General features: G+C 44.0%; 1 protein-coding gene and 1 long non-coding RNA gene across 2 annotated transcripts in view; both read right to left on the bottom strand.

Moving 5' to 3' along the window:
• Positions 1-6776, bottom strand: part of LOC138642545 (uncharacterized) — a 136096-nt gene extending 129320 nt beyond the window's left edge. Inside the window, exon 1 of the long non-coding RNA XR_011314055.1 lies at positions 6568-6776. This is a non-coding gene — a long non-coding RNA (uncharacterized lncRNA). The remainder of the gene's footprint in view (positions 1-6567) is intronic.
• A 1323-nt stretch (positions 6777-8099) lies between these two features.
• On the bottom strand, positions 8100-10233 carry FOXC1 (forkhead box C1). The gene has a single exon (XM_069730757.1). The coding sequence runs from the start codon at positions 9926-9928 to the stop codon at positions 8483-8485; it is 1446 nt and encodes a 481-aa protein (XP_069586858.1). The 5' UTR covers positions 9929-10233; the 3' UTR covers positions 8100-8482.
• Between the last annotated feature and the right edge of the window lie 6786 nt (positions 10234-17019).

The following is a 17019-nucleotide window of genomic DNA, read 5'->3' as shown; positions in this document are numbered from 1 at the left end:
GCATTGCTGTGGTACAAAAGTGGAACGCTGCATGTGCTGTGCGGCACCTGGGTGGCATGCGTCTATACCAGCGCTGTCTGCACAGGGCGCACAGGAAAACCGAAATACGGCGGCAAAAGCGTGGAAAATGCTCCCTGCGTTATTACATGCAGCCTTCTGTAGTAGGAAATATAATAATAATAATAGTTCCAGGATCATTCCAGATTGCTCAGTGTGTGCAGAAAGGGAGGAAGGTATCGCCAATACATAATATAGAATAATAATCATAATAATTAATATTATTGTTTGACTCCTTACTCCCTGCTGCAGACGCTGAGCACGATCTAGGAGTTTGCTCTACTGTATAATAATGAGAATGAAGTATTCCTAAGCAATAATTATTAATAATAATCTCATCATCATTGGATACACTTCTAGGTTGTGCTCAGTGCCCGCAGAAGGCAGCTACCCACCTTTATTTAGTATTAATAATAATATATAATAATAATAATCATACATAATAAAAGGGATTCCTTTCTTCCTACTGCAGACACTGAGCACAATCTGGAAGTATGTCCAATATGTCCCATGATGGAGGAATTAATCGACAAACATCTGTGCTGGAGACATTTCAGCACCTCCACTAATCAGAAATAGCTGCCCCCGATAGTCACCGACCAGAGCAGTGGTCTTCCCTGCAGAGCGTCTGTTCTGCATGTGGGCTGCAGAGTCTGAGCATAGACATCGGGGTGACTTTCTGCTCTGCAGTGTCTGAGCATAGATTTGGGGGTGACTTTCTGCTCTGCAGTGTCTGAGCATAGATTTGGGGTGACTTTCTGCTCTGCAGTGTCTGAGCATAGATTTGGGGGTGACTGTCTGCTCTGCAGTGTCTGAGCATAGATTTAGGGGTGACTTTCTGCTCTGCAGTGTCTGAGCATAGATTTGGGGGTGACTTTCTGCTCTGCAGTGTCTGAGCATAGATTTGGGGGTGACTTTCTGCTCTGCAGTGTCTGAGCATAGACATGGGGTGACTTTCGGCTCTGCAGTGTCTGAGCATAGATTTGGGGTAACTTTCTGCTCTGCAGTGTCTGAGCATAGATTTGGGGTGACTTTCGGCTCTGCAGTGTCTGAGCATAGACATGGGGTGACTTTCGGCTCTGCAGTGTCTGAGCATAGATTTGGGGTAACTTTCTGCTCTGCAGTGTCTCAGCATAGCCTGTGGCTCCGCACCGTCCTCCAGGCACCCAGCAGACGCTCCCTGTGTACCCGTGTCACCTTGTCTGACACCCCTAGCTGTGGTTAGTGGAGGAGAACACGAGTTATTAGCAGCTCTGCAGTATCTGCAGGCGATCTCTGCTCCTGACTTGTCAGTGCAGGAGGCTGCAGGGAGGGCAGAATACAGTGCAGCCAGAACTCAACAATATGCTACATACCTGCACCTTCCACATCCCCTGCCCGGCTGCACACACCAAGCTACAGGGCCGCACAGCACTGCTACATCGGGGTCCAATTCTGCTCTGCCGGTGATTTACTCCCAGTGGGTCTGAGGGCACTGCGATTATTACAGGAGGAGAAGTGATTGTAATAATGCAATTATCAGAGGTGCTGTGCGACTGGCGCACAACAAGACGTCTGTGTGCGACACACAATGGCCCCTCTGTGCGCTGCGGGCCTGCCACACTGGTGAGGAAATCTACAGCTCCTGAAAGAGCAGCCGGGAAGTAGGAAAGATCCAGGGATGGAGGGTCTGGGATGGAGGGTCTGGGATGGAGGGTCTGGGATCAGCGCACTGAGCAAACATCCCCATCAGCAGCACAGTGCACAGGGAACACAGACCCTGGGCTCACAGCAACTATCAGAACTACAGGTTTTATCTATCCAGTCAACCATTATATAGTATGCTATAATAGTGTATGTGTGTGTGTGTGTGTATATATATATATATACACACACATACATACATATACACACACACTATCATAGTATACTATATAATGGGTGGCTGGATAGATGGATAGATAAACCAATAAACTACCTGTGTGTATATATATATATATATATATATATATATATATATATATATATATATATATATATATATATATATATATATATATATATATATATATATATACACAGAGAGATGCACACACACAAAATTGTTATAATAATTAGCATTTTGTACTCTGTATGATATATAGGTAAGATGTATTTATATTAATTGATTAGAACAGTTTAGAACATGATGAAGTATAAAATATAATATAATATATAATAATATAATACTCCGCTCTATTATAATGACAATCCTGCAATATACACATATCTCCTATGGTGTCATTTAGATGACAACTCATTATTTGTAAAGTGCTATGGAATATGTCAGCGCTGCAGAAATAAAATAATTATTTTTTCTACAAGGAAACCAACCGAGCACCAGTAATCTTGCCGATCCTGAGAGCCTTCCATAGCTGATCAGTGCTGGTCCTGGTGGGCTAGTGCTGCCTGTACAGTGGGACCCCCGTCCCTCTCTCCTGCGTCTCCTCAGCCTGAAGAATGATTCCCTGTCTGTGATTGCGTTTTATTCCTTCCTGAGCAGACCTGCTTTTATTACATGGAGCCATCAATCTCGGCCTAACGCGACATTTGTTTACAGCTCTGGAATGAAATGAATGGCTTTATGAGTCTGATCACAATCACATCTGCACATACCCGAGCACTGCAAGCACAGAAAGCCTCGATCTGGCTCTAAATATTCATTTTAGAGTCAAATTAATTCAGCAATTGAATTACCAATTTATAGCAGTATATTTATAATTATATAATATTAACCAAGTGTCTTTGAAAATGTACCTGTCTCATATGTGTCTATTCATAAAGATTGTTTTTCTACCACTATACAGTATATATTTATTTTAAAACGATCTACTCAATAGCCCTCCGTGATTATCCGGCCGCATATGTAAATAACAGATATTCTAGAAATAAATATATGGTGAAGAATGATCTAACAGCAGCATGTCCCTGGCCACAGCCATCTTCCTCATCATCAGCGCTCATTACTGGAGTTCTTTATCTAAAGTAATAAACCTATGTGACAGATGTGTAGGAAGCCTGAAGAGCCTGTGCCCGACAATACTGCCTGGACAGAATCTGCCCCGAAATCCAAAAACGGTGCCATTAATGACTATAGTGTCCTAATATCTAATGACTTCACAAGGCCTGAACCCCGGTCTGTCACACCTGTACTGGTATACACTGGTGAGATAGATAATGTCCAGAGCGATACTTCACACATAGAAATACAATTCTACAGGGACTAAACTATAGATAATATTTAGATAGGAAAAATATATTTTTTTAGCTGTCTGAAAATTTTTATTTTTATCCGCATATATTATCTACAAATATATCTATCGCTATTTGCTTAAATATGACCTATATTTTTATCTCCCTAATCTATCTATTTACCTAATATATATCTATTATCTATCTGTCATGTATTATCTATCCATCATGTATCTTTTTATCTATCATTTATCTATCTATCTGTCATTTATCTATCTTTCTGTATATCTGTGTATCATCTATCTATCCCTGTATCTATCTATAATCTGTTTATCTATCTGTCTCATATTTATCTATTTCATATCTATCTATAATATTTATCTATCAATCTATATATCTGTGTATCATCTATCTATCTATCTATAATCTATTTATCTATGTATTTACCTAATATATATCTATCTGTCATCTAGCTTTCATGTATTATCCATCTATCTTGTATCTTCTATCTGTCTATCCATCATGTATCTATTTATCTATCATTTATATATCTATCTATTATCTGCTATCTATCTTTCTGTATATCTGTGTATCATCTATCTATCCCTATCTATCTATAATCTATTTATCTATCTGTCTCATATTTATCTATTTCATATTGATTTATCTATATCTAATATTTATCTATCAATCTATATATATATAATATCTATCTATCAATCTATATCTCTAATATTTATCTATCTCATATTTATCTGTGTGTCTATCTATCTATCTAATATCTATTTATCTATGTAAATCAATCTGTCCAATATCCATCCCTCCATCCTCTTTCTTAGTTCCCTATCCATCTACGCCCAGACTACATTCTATGAAATGGCCATGTGTATCTGAGCTGGCACAGCCTGAGAATACAGGGCTGGATGGAGCCTCCGTCCCCCGACATTTTGGCATATTTATCTGCTGAGGGTTCAGGGTGGGTGATTTGGCTGCAGGGGGGCAGCAGGGAGAGACCGTGCAGCCCACAGCCACGGGTCCAGGCGGCCCTGTATAGAGTGCTGTCCGGCGGGGTGTGATGGGGAGCGGTGACGTCAGGGGCAGCAGTGACGTCAGGGGCAGCAGTGACGTCAGCACCGATGCCCTAGTACGGTGTCCGCGTGCAGCCATTGCCGGTGCGATTTGCTCCTCGCAGGTTTCCGTGCCCGTTTCTGATGATGCCAGGCGCTGCACCATACACCCAGGACATGTATAGGTGGGATCCCACCTCCAGCCCCGGGGCAGCCCCCCACACTGCCCAGCACATAGAGGAGAGCTTCTCTGCTTCTCACGAGCCACCGCATTAGCCACACAGACTGCCTGTGCGATGCCAGATACAGACTGGTGCACTGATCGCCGCAGTCATCGCAAGTATCATTATTATCATCATGGCTAATTCGTTTTATGAAAACTGTTAGCATCTCTGCAATAATCAATAACGTTATTAATATTGGTACTGAAAACAGTAATAATAATAATTCTGTATAATCACTATTTATATCCGCAGAATCTAATAAACTAGACTATTAATATTATTGATCCTAATAATGGTGAAGATCAGACTAGGAGTGACAGACCTGCTCTCCCAATTTACATACAAAGCTAATTATGCTAATAAACGTCAGCCATGTGTGCCAGTCTCGAAACACCTTCTGTGGGCTGCAGTGCACTGACACTTACTCACTGCACCAACAGACTAATTAGGAGGTTACATTCATCTCCAAATAATGATTTCAGAATGAGTTCTGGGATCTTTGTCATGTTGCCTCCCTACTTTACTTATTCAATGGCCGCTCTGTCCTTACCTGGATTATTACTAGATTCGGATGATAAGAGACATAGATAGATACATACAGTGCTGTGCACATTAATTGGGACAAAGCACTTTTTAAGTAAAATCATAAGTGGTTACCAGTCAGTGATTCAAACCAGTTTTAATATATAATAAATCTTGGTCAACTAGCCAGTGGAAAAAGGTAATTTTCAGAATTAGTATGTAACAGTGCATTATAACATTTTATGTTTTTGCTTTGTCCCAATGAATTTGCACAGCACTGTAGATAGTTAGATAGATAATAGATAATTGGATATATAATAGATAGATATGGGATAGATAGATATAGATAGATGATAAATAGATAATAGATAGATATGGGATAGATAGATATAGATAGACAGATATGAGATAGATAGATAATAGATATATAATAGATAGATATGGGATAGATAGATAGATAGATAGATATAGATAGATGATAAATAGATAATAGATAGATATGGGATAGATAGATAATAGATAGACAGATATGAGATAGATAGATAATAGATATATAATAGATAGATATGGGATAGAAAGATATAATAGATAGATATGGGATAGACAGATATAGATATATGATAAATATATAATAGATAGATATGGGATAGACAGATAATAGATAGACAGATATGAGATAGATAATAAATATATAATAGATAGATATGGGATAGACAGATATAGATAGATGATAAATATATAGTAGATAGATAATGGATAGATATGGGATAGACAGATAATAGATAGACAGATATGAGATAGATAATAGATATATAATAGATAGATATATGATAGATACATGGATATATAATAGATAGATAATATGTTACATATAATTTAGAAAAGAAGATGTTACATACATAAAGAAACAGTGATGGAGAGATTATAGATATATGTACATGGACAATATAATGAAATATTTTATATATAATGTAGATAATAAATGGTTAGATACATAAACAGTTATAGATAGATGTATTATAAACGTTATTATTATGTAAAATATAGTTCTATATTATTTAGATACATAAACAGTGATAGATGATCTAGAAATAATAATCTGTATTTCTGTAAGATAATGAATATTTAGCGGTCAGATAACCAATGTCGGGCAGTGCCAGCCAGCAGCAGTCCGGGCTATCCTGCACATTCTGGGGTCTGTCAACACTGCACTGAAATAATGACAACAAAATACTCCAAGCGCCTGCGACCACCAGGGAGACTTTTCTATTTCAAACGACCAAACACAAGAGTATTTGTCCATCTCAAAATATTTGTCTGAGTGAATCCAGTCAGGTATCAGGTTCTAGGACCGGTATTCTGAAAGTGTCCGCAGCCATTAATCAGGACTGCGGCGCCGATCACTAGACATCCTATCATCGATAACAAATAATATTAGACGGATTACAGAAATGAGCGATCTTGACTATGTAAACCATAAACCCGACCTGTGACAAGGAGCGCTAGTAATGAGCCTGTAATGCCTCTCTCCAGATACGGCCGGATCATTCCCTGTGATGTCGGGAGGCCGAGAGTCCTGCAACCATCAGCTCTCCGATCACTGAAGCTAATGGATCTACTGCAATCCCTGACTGATCGGGGTGGGGGAGGGCTGGACACTGCCCCAGGATCCCCCGAATAGCTCCTACCTGGCGACGAGCAGGACAACGGCGCTAGCGTGTGAAAAAGCGGACAAATGTACGAGCAGCGCAAGAAACCAGACCAATTCGGGTTAATTCCCTGCACTAAAAAACTAATATATATATATATATATATATATATATATATATATATATATATATATATATATATATACACTAATAATATAAATGCATGTTAAGAAATAATATAAAATAAACGACATAAATGCATATAAGCAAAATGCATACATATAGTATACATACATATACGGACACACATATTTGCGCATCTATATACGGTTACACATATATATGCAGAAATACGTGTGTGTACCTACATATGTATACTATATGCACATACACACACATATATATATATATATATATATATACATCAATTCATACATACTTTGAGTGTATATAAATGCAATAAATGCACATATTACACACAAATATCTATCTAAATATACTAAAATGCCAAACTATAATTTTAGGCATATTCATCTAGCTTCGTTTACACATATCTGTGTATTTTACATGCACCGGGTAAATATATAATTTTGGATCATTTCAGATAATTAATAAGCACACTATGGGCATACTGTAGGCACACTATAGGCACACTATGGGCAAAATATGGGCACATTGTAGGCACACTATGGGTACACTATAGACACACTATGGGCATACTATAGGTAGACTATGGGCACACTGTAGGTACACTATGGTCACACTGTGGCCACTCTGTAGGCACACTATGGGCATACTATAGGCACACTATAGGCACATTATGGGCATACTATAGGTACACTATGGGCACACTGTAGGCACACTATGGACATACTATAGGTACACTATAGGCACATTATGGGCATACTATAGGTACACTATGGGCACACTATACGTACACTATGGGCTCACTGTAGGCATACTATAGGTACACTATAGGCACATTATGGGCATACTATAGGTACACTATGGGTACACTGTAGGCACACTGTAGGTACACTATGGTCACACTGTAGGTACACTGTGGGCACACTGTAGGCACACTATGGGCATACTATAGGCACATTATGGGCATACTATAGGTACACTATAGGCACATTATGGGCATACTATAGGTACACTATGGGCACACTATAGGTGCACTATGGGCTTACTGTAGGCACACTGTAGGCATACTATAGGTACACTATGGGCACACGATAGGTACATTATGAGTTCACTGTAGGCACAGTATGGGCACACTATTTTGCCTTCTCTTCTATTAATCGGAATGACAAGCCCGGCTGCCCCCATGGCAGAGGAGGCAGGAGGTTACAAAGCAGCAGACATGGTTCTCGTTCAATAGAATGGTCATTTATTAGGAAAGAGACAATACTATGCCTTCAGAAGAAAACAAACCGGTAAAATAGTTGGGTACAATTCCCTTTTGTTGTAATGAAAACTCCAATGTTCGCACACGCAGATGGAAACACTGTCTGGTTTGGTCCTCATTATCCACGTAGACATTAAAAAATAAATTACTATATTGCAATATACATGTCCATATAGAAGCTCGCCATATATATACGCTCTGTAACATAGGGAAGAAGATACCTTACAAAGAACCTGTGGAGAGCAGGAACTTACGTGTTGTCCCCTACAAACCTGGCAGTCTGTACAAACTAATGGGGTCTTTACAAAGTCCCGGGGGTCCAGGCTCGGCACTGGGGGGCTGTCAGAACTTGCTGCAGTCATACACGAAGGCCCCCGATGTGCGGTACAGGGACTGGCTGGACGGGAAGGACATCTGACAGCTGCTGTTCCCGTTCACCGGGGAGCTGTTCAGGCCGATCCGCTGCGACTCGAACATCTCCCGCACCGAGTGGAAGTTCTGCTGCTGCCCCGGGTAGTGGCCCAGATCCCCCGACTGGTTCAAGTACCAGGACGGCAGCCTGCTCTGGTGCGGGTGCTCCTGGCCCGAGCTCAGGCTGCCATGGCTCAGGGCAGAGGTGGTGGTGGTGGTGATGGAGTAGTCGGGCAATGTCTCTTCCACGGTGGTGGCCGCCGGGGTGGTGGCCGAGGCCAGGTGTCCAGACCTGTCTCCAGAGTACAGGCTCATGGCCTGCATGTTACAATGGTAGCTCCCTGCAGAGCTGGCACCGCTGGCATTCTGGCTACAAGGCGAGCTGTAGAGAGAGCCCTGGCCCGGAGAATAGCTGAGGGAAAGAGAAGGGGCTATGCCCGTCCTGGAGGAGGCGATCAGACTGGTGGCCAGCTCTCCCGTGGCCTGCGGAGACCCCCGGAGGGAGGTCATGATGTTATCCACGCTGAAGCCCTGGCTGTGGTGCTGGTGGTGGGCCTCTGTGGGGTCCAGGCTCATGGACCTGCTGGAGGGGATGCTGTGCGGGCTGCCGCTGGACATGCTGCTGCTGCTGTCGGGGCTCTCGATTTTGGGCACAGGGTTGAGGGCAGGAGACATGGCCTGGGGAGGGGAAGAGGTGCCATTCTCAGTCTTTATATCCTGGATCCGGACCGGCTGGGAGCTGCTGTCCTGCTCCCCCGGTGCCTGGCGCTGGGAGCTCGGGGCCTGGTGGTGGTCCTTCAGGAGCCGCTCCTTCTCCTCCTTGCCCCCATCTTTGACCACGTCTTTCTTCTTGAACCTCCGTCTCCTCCTCAGGAAGCTGCCATTCTCAAACATGTTGTAGGAGTCTGGGTCCAGGGTCCAGTAACTGCCCTTGCCCGGCTTCTTGTCGTCCCTGGGCACCTTGACAAAACACTCGTTGAGGGACAGATTGTGCCTGATGCTGTTCTGCCAGCCCTGCTTATTGTCTCGGTAGAAGGGGAACCGCTCCATGATGAACTGGTAGATGCCGTTCAGGGTGATCTTCTTGTCGGGGGCGTTCTGGATGGCCATGGTGATCAGGGCGATGTAGCTGTAGGGGGGCTTCACCATGTCCTTGGGTTGGGGTTGAGGAGTGTAAGGCCCATAGGCTCTGGCCATGCCGGCCTGGTACTGTTCGTGGGCTGGGTGGGAGTACATGCTCATGGGGGCAGGCATGCCAGTGTAGCCCCCGCCAGCTGCTGCCGCAGCTGCTGCCGCCCTGTAGTAACTTTGATCCCCTCCGAGGTATGGCACGACACCCAGGGAGTTTGGGCTGGACACGGAGTAGCGCGCTTGCATGGTTCTGCCACCTCCTAGTGGAGGCCAAGGCTGCCAGCCTCCCGCCCGGGCACCGATGAGAGAAGAGGGCGCTGGGGGTCAGGATGGGGCGAGTGTCATGCAGTATCCACAGCAGATGTCCTGCGGGCGATGGTGCAGGCCCGGGGAGGTGCAGGCAGGTCACCGGCTCCGCTCCCGCCTCTGCCAGCCGCCTGTGGGTGCAGTGTCACCGGGGTGCGATGAGTGGCGCTCCTCCCAGCCCGCGGTGCTGCGCTCTCAGCCGCTGGGGGACAGGGGGGAAACTTGGGAACTTTGAGCATCAGTCAGCAGGCAGGGACTTTTCTACAGAGTAGTGCAGAGTGCCGGGCCACGCCTCCCAGGCTGCCGTCAGCCAATCAGAGGGCAGGACACTTCCTGATCCTCCGTGGGCAGCAGCGGAGCCGGCTCCCAGGCACTGACCACACACCCCGCACCCAGTGCCCGCACACATCTCACCCCGCCGGGCACCATGGCCACCGCAGCCATCTCTGCTCTCAGTGTGACCAGAACAGCACACAACTGTCGGCAGCATGTGCTGAGAAAAGCATGGGCAGCTTCACACCTCTCCCTGGGGTTGTATGGGTTAAATGCAGTGCATCTTAATATTTGTTATCTCAATAACTGCAGGAACAACTCATACAAGAACCAAGTTCCCATAGGTGACAGCAACTGGCATGTGCCATCCCCTGGACCCCCCACAGCCTGGCACCTTGGCCAGATACCTCCACCCCTGGCCCTGCAGTGATTGTGGACCTGGGGAGGTGGGGAGTGGGATTCTCTGCTATTAGCACCTATTAACCCTGTGAAAGATGATCTGGAGAAGGGAAGGTGAGGTGTGAAGCCCCAGGACTCCCACCTCCTCCTATTACCCTGAGCGGGCTTTGTAGGAAGGTGTTAGGTGGCCATTTGGTCTCCTTATCTCCAGGCGGCTCCATTCTCACCTGCTTGTGACTTGTAAGTGAAGCCATGTGTGTAGGTGCCACCTTCTGCTGGGGCAGTGTGTGCTGGTGAGCACAGGGTTAAGGGCATGCTGCAGACCCCTCCATACACAGACACCTGCTGAGGCAATGTCCCCATCCACCACTGGAGCAGATGAGGACCCCTGGAGCTGCCCGCCCTCCATGCAGACCTCCTCCACATCTCCATGGGCTCTGGGTGACCGCCATTGTTATTAGATGGAGCCTCTTTGTATTTTCCTAGCCTGACCCAAATATTGTCTGGCCTTAGTGGAAATCCTCCAGGAAGCCCGAGCTGCTGTATTCATGGGAATAGTCGGAAACAAACAAAGAGCTGAGGTCTTCCAGCTTCACTTCTACTCCCATCATTCCTGTATTACTGGGGCACAACCCAATGACTGCAGCGATGTATCCACCAAATATTGCTAATAATGTATATGGGGCTCTCTCAGCCAGCCCAGGGGGCTTCTAGCACTGCTCTCCCAGCCAGCCCAGGGGCTTCTAGCACTGCTCTCCCAGCCAGCCCAGGGGCTTCTAGCACTGCTCTCCCAGCCATCCCAGGGGGCTTCTAGCACTGCTCTCCCAGCCATCCCAGGGGGCTTCTAGCACTGCTCTCCCAGCCATCCCAGGGGGCTTCTAGCACTGCTCTCCCAGCCATCCCAGGGGGCTTCTAGCACTGCTCTCCCAGCCAGCCCAGGGGCTTCTAGCACTGCTCTCCCAGCCAGCCCAGGGGCTTCTAGCATTGCCCTCCCAGCCAGCCCAGGGGCTTCTAGCACTGCCCTCCCAGCCAGCCCAGGGGCTTCTAGCACTGCTCTCCCAGCCAGCCCAGGGGGCTTCTAGCACTGCTCTCCCAGCCAGCCCAGGGGGCTTCTAGCACTGCTCTCCCAGCCATCCCAGGGGGCTTCTAGCACTGCTCTCCCAGCCATCCCAGGGGGCTTCTAGCACTGCTCTCCCAGCCAGCCCAGGGGCTTCTAGCACTGCTCTCCCAACCATCCCAGGGGTCTTCTAGCACTGCTCTCCCAGCCAGCCCAGAGGCTTCTAGCACTGCTCTCCCAGCCATCCCAGGGGGCTTCTAGCACTGCTCTCCCAGCCAGCCCAGGGGCTTCTAGCACTGCTCTCCCAACCATCCCAGGGGGCTTCTAGCACTGCTCTCCCAGCCAGCCCAGGGGCTTCTAGCACTGCTCTCCCAGCCATCCCAGGGGGGCTTCTAGCACTGCTCTCCCAGCCAGCCCAGGGGCTTCTAGCACTGCTATCCCAGCCATCCCAGGGGCTTCTAGCACTGCTCTCCCAGCCAGCCCAGGGGCTTCTAGCACTGCTCTCCCAGCCAGCCCAGGGGGCTTCTAGCACTGCTCTCCCAGCCAGCCCAGGGGCTTCTAGCACTGCTCTCCCAGCCAGCCCAGGGGCTTCTAGCACTGCTCTCCCAGCCAGCCCAGGGGCTTCTAGCACTGCTCTCCCAGCCAGCCCAGGGGCTTCTAGCACTGCTCTCCCAGCCAGCCCAGGGGCTTCTAGCACTGCTCTCCCAGCCAGCCCAGGGGCTTCTAGCACTGCTCTCCCAGCCATCCCAGGGGGCTTCTAGCACTGCTCTCCTCATACTATTCTGATTAGTGCAGTGGTGGCTGCACTATTAGGACTGAGCCCCCAGATGACACAGGTGAGGGCAGAGCTCCCCGGCCAGAGACCTCCAGATGAACCTTTATTTGCCAGCCTGAGGCTGTTTCTACTGAGTGACATCCACATTTCACCTTCTATCCCCCCACACTACACAGGCGACCACTCACTGCCCACTGCAGCCCACATCCTGCCCAATTCTGACATTAACCTAGTAATGCCCAGACACAAACACAGCAACATTAGTGGAAACAGTTATTGTGGTTATATAGGAAATATATTTGTCATGAATGTGTTTCTTTGATATAAGTGAGAATAAATAAGTTAATTATGACACTAATAGCATTAATTTTACTTCTCCCAAAAGTCATAACAATGTAATAATTATTAATGTTTAACGATGTTATGAAAAATATTTATGCCTAATTATTAAACATTGTATTCTAGTAAATTCGGTTCTAAATTTTCATTACAGATTAAATATACAGCGAACAATCTGAATCTAAATATATATTTGTTTAATATATTATATATAATATGTACACCAATATTTTATTGTATTTTTTTCTTGTAGAGTCATTTTGTACACTGGAGTTATTCCTTTAATATTGGATCATGCTGCCAGCATTACTGAGTTTTTACTGAACTATTGAACGACTGTTTCCTTTTCGATAAGCAGGAAGAATTACAATGCAAATATTCCAGCAATTCACTTGTCACTTTTATACATTTATTATCATAGACAGCTCAGACTGTCCCGAGCCAGAAGGGTGTTATTATTTGGGGTGAAAAAGCAACTTTCACAGGGAGAATGACAACCCTGCTGCTGTGCCGAGCAGTGACTGCAGGAGCTGCCGGCTGATGAGTGCACGGAGCACAGACCTAAGGAGCGCTGCTAAATGGAGATTCGATCTGGGGAAGTATTTTATTATTATATTACTATATTATTATATTTGAAAACTCACAGCTGACATTTTCTAAACACAAAATCCTATAAAACGTTTGTTCCTAACTCAACAGAAGCCGAGGAATGGAGTTTATTATTTTGTTTGAATTTGTTTGTTTTTTTGTTTTGTTCTCTCTCTCTCTCTCTCTCTCTCTCAATTTTTTATATAGCTATTAATCCATGTTTTAAATTATCTGTCCCCTCTCCCGCATTTTATTTGGACTTTATTGCTGTGATCTGGTACATTAAGATATTTTATAAAATATTAGTTTTAGAATAATCATGTTCACTCACATCATTATATATAAGGCCTCTTTCCTATATATCTGGTTCTCCCAGAAAGTCAGGAGAAAACCCGTGTCAATACCGATTTGATGGGAACAATCTTGTGTCCAGTGGCTTTACTTCTGATGCCAGATGTCACTCTGAGCTGGACACAAAAATGTCGCATGTCTGCCTGGTGCACGAAGTTCACAACTCTGTGATCAGTTGTGTATGGCTCAGGAATAAAACAAATATCTAGATAAAACTAATTATACATATATTAAAAGGCTAAATAGGAAAGAGTTCGATTATATAATTATGATGTCTGGGGTGGTATAGTGATCAATGAGAACATAGTAGAAGCCTGAAGTAGTAAAATGTTCTGTGACATCAATATATAGAAGAAAGCTAAGGTGCTGTAAGGTGTAGGGTAAAGTGGGATCATTTTATATTGGACGACTGGAGCAGTAAAGTTTTCAGTGACATTATTATATAGGGCAGACTGGACCAGTAAAGCCGTTAGTGACATTATAATATATTATAAGGCTGGAATAGTAAAGTGTTTAGTGACATCATTATATATAAGAAGGCTGGAATACTAATGTGTTTAGTGACATCATAGAAGGCTGGAATACTAAAGTGTTTAGTGACATCATATATATAAGAAGGCTGGAATACTAAAGTGTTTAGTGACATCATATATATAAGAAGGCTGGAATACTAAAGTGTTTAGTGACATCATAGAAGGCTGGAATACTAAAGTGTTTAGTGACATCATTATATATAAGAAGGATGGAATAGTAAAGTGTTTAGTGACATCATTATATATAAGAAGGATGGAATAGTAAAGTGTTTAGTGACATCATTATATATAAGAAGGCTGGAATACTAAAGTGTTTAGTGACATCATATATATAAGAAGGCTGGAATACTAAAGTGTTTAGTGACATCATAGAAGGCTGGAATACTAAAGTGTTTAGTGACATCATTATATATAAGAAGGATGGAATAGTAAAGTGTTTAGTGACATTATATATAAGAAGGATGGAATAGTAAAGTGTTTAGTGACATCATTATATATAAGAAGGCTGGAATACTAAAGTGTTTAGTGACGTCATATATAAGAAGGCTGAAATACTAAAATCTTTAGTGACATCATATATAAAAGAAGGTTGGAATAGTAAAGTGTTTAGTGACATTATAATATATAAGAATATTGCACGGTGGCACAGTGGGTTTCCTCCGGGTTCTCCAGTTTCCTCCCATATTCCAAAGACATACCGATAGGGAATTTAGATTGTGAGCCCCATCGGGCACAGTGATGATAATGTGTGCAACCTGAAAAGTGCTGCAGAATATGTTGGCGCTATATAAAAATAAAGATTATTATTAGAATAGAAAACTGTTTTCAGTGACATCATTATATTTAAAAAGAAGGCTGGGGTAATAACGTGTTAGTGACATAATATATAAGAATGCTGGAATAGTAAAGGCATTGCTGACATCTTAATATTTGAGAGGGCTGTAGAAGTGTTAACTGTTGCAGACTTCTCACATACTATGACCTCAGTAAAGTGATTAATTACATCATATTATATAAGATGGTTGTAGTGTTGTAGTAGTAAATTGTTTAGTAACATCATTGTATGTAAGAAGACTGGCGAAGTAAAGCGTTTAATGACATCACAATGTACAGATAGTCTAGAACGGCAGAATTGTTAGTGACCTCATAATATATAAGAAGGCTCGAATACTCCCCTGCTCAGTGACATCATCATTATTTCTGAAGTGCTCCCTGCTCAGTGACATCATCATTATTTCTGAAGTGCTCCCTGCTCAGTGATATCATCATTATTTCTGAAGTGCTCCCTGCTCAGTGACATCATCATTATTAATGAAGTGCTCCCTGCTCAGTGACATCATTATTTCTGAAGTGCTCCCTGCTCAGTGACATCATCATTATTAATGAAGTGCTCCCTGCACAGTGACATCATCATTATTTCTGAAGTGCTCCCTGCTCAGTGACATCATCATTATTAATGAAGTGCTCCCTGCACAGTGACATCATCATTATTTCTGAAGTGCTCCCTGCTCAGTGACATCATCATTATTTCTGAAGTGCTCCCTGCTCAGTGACATCATCATTATTTCTGAAGTGCTCCCTGCTCAGTGACATCATCATTATATCTGAAGTGCTCCCTGCTCAGTGACATCATCATTATTAATGAAGTGCTCCCTGCACAGTGACATCATCATTATTTCTAAAGTGCTCCCTGCTCAGTGACATCATCATTATTAATGAAGTGCTCCCTGCACAGTGACATCATCATTATTTCTGAAGTGCTCCCTGCTCAGTGACATCATCATTATTTCTGAAGTGCTCCCTGCTCAGTGACATCATCATTATTTCTGAAGTGCTCCCTGCTCAGTGACATCATCATTATTTCTGAAGTGCTCCCTGCTCAGTGACATCATCATTATATCTGAAGTGCTCCCTGCTCAGTGACATCATTATTTCTGAAGTGCTCCCTGCTCAGTGACATCATCATTATTGATGAAGTGCTCCCTGCTCAGTGACATCATTATTTCTGAAGTGCTCCCTGCTCAGTGACATCATCATTATTTCTGAAGTGCTCCCTGCTCAGTGACATCATCATTATTAATGAAGTGCTCCCTGCACAGTGACATCATCATTATTTCTAAAGTGCTCCCTGCTCAGTGACATCATCATTATTTCTGAAGTGCTCCCTGCTCAGTGACATCATCATTATATCTGAAGTGCTCCCTGCTCAGTGACATCATCATTATTTCTGAAGTGCTCCCTGCTCAGTGACATCATCATTATTTCTGAAGTGCTCCCTGCTCAGTGACATCATCATTATTTCTGAAGTGCTCCCTGCTCAGTGACATCATCATTATTTCTGAAGTGCTCCCTGCTCAGTGACAACATCATTATATCTGAAGTGCTCCCTGCTCAGTGACATCATTATTTCTGAAGTGCTCCCTGCTCAGTGACATCATCATTATTGATGAAGTGCTCCCTGCTCAGTGACATCATTATTTCTGAAGTGCTCCCTGCTCAGTGACATCATCATTATTTCTGAAGTGCTCCCTGCTCAGTGACATCATCATTATTAATGAAGTGCTCCCTGCACAGTGACATCATCATTATTTCTAAAGTGCTCCCTGCTCAGTGACATCATCATTATTTCTGAAGTGCTCCCTGCTCAGTGACATCATCATTATATCTGAAGTGCTCCCTGCTCAGTGACATCATCATTATTTCTGAAGTGCTCCCT

This window comes from Ranitomeya imitator, chromosome 6 (genome assembly GCF_032444005.1).
Source record: "Ranitomeya imitator isolate aRanImi1 chromosome 6, aRanImi1.pri, whole genome shotgun sequence".
Classification (NCBI taxonomy): Eukaryota; Metazoa; Chordata; class Amphibia; order Anura; family Dendrobatidae; genus Ranitomeya; species Ranitomeya imitator.
The sequence above is the reverse complement of the archived record's forward strand: the minus strand, read 5'-3'. Positions and strand labels throughout refer to the sequence as shown.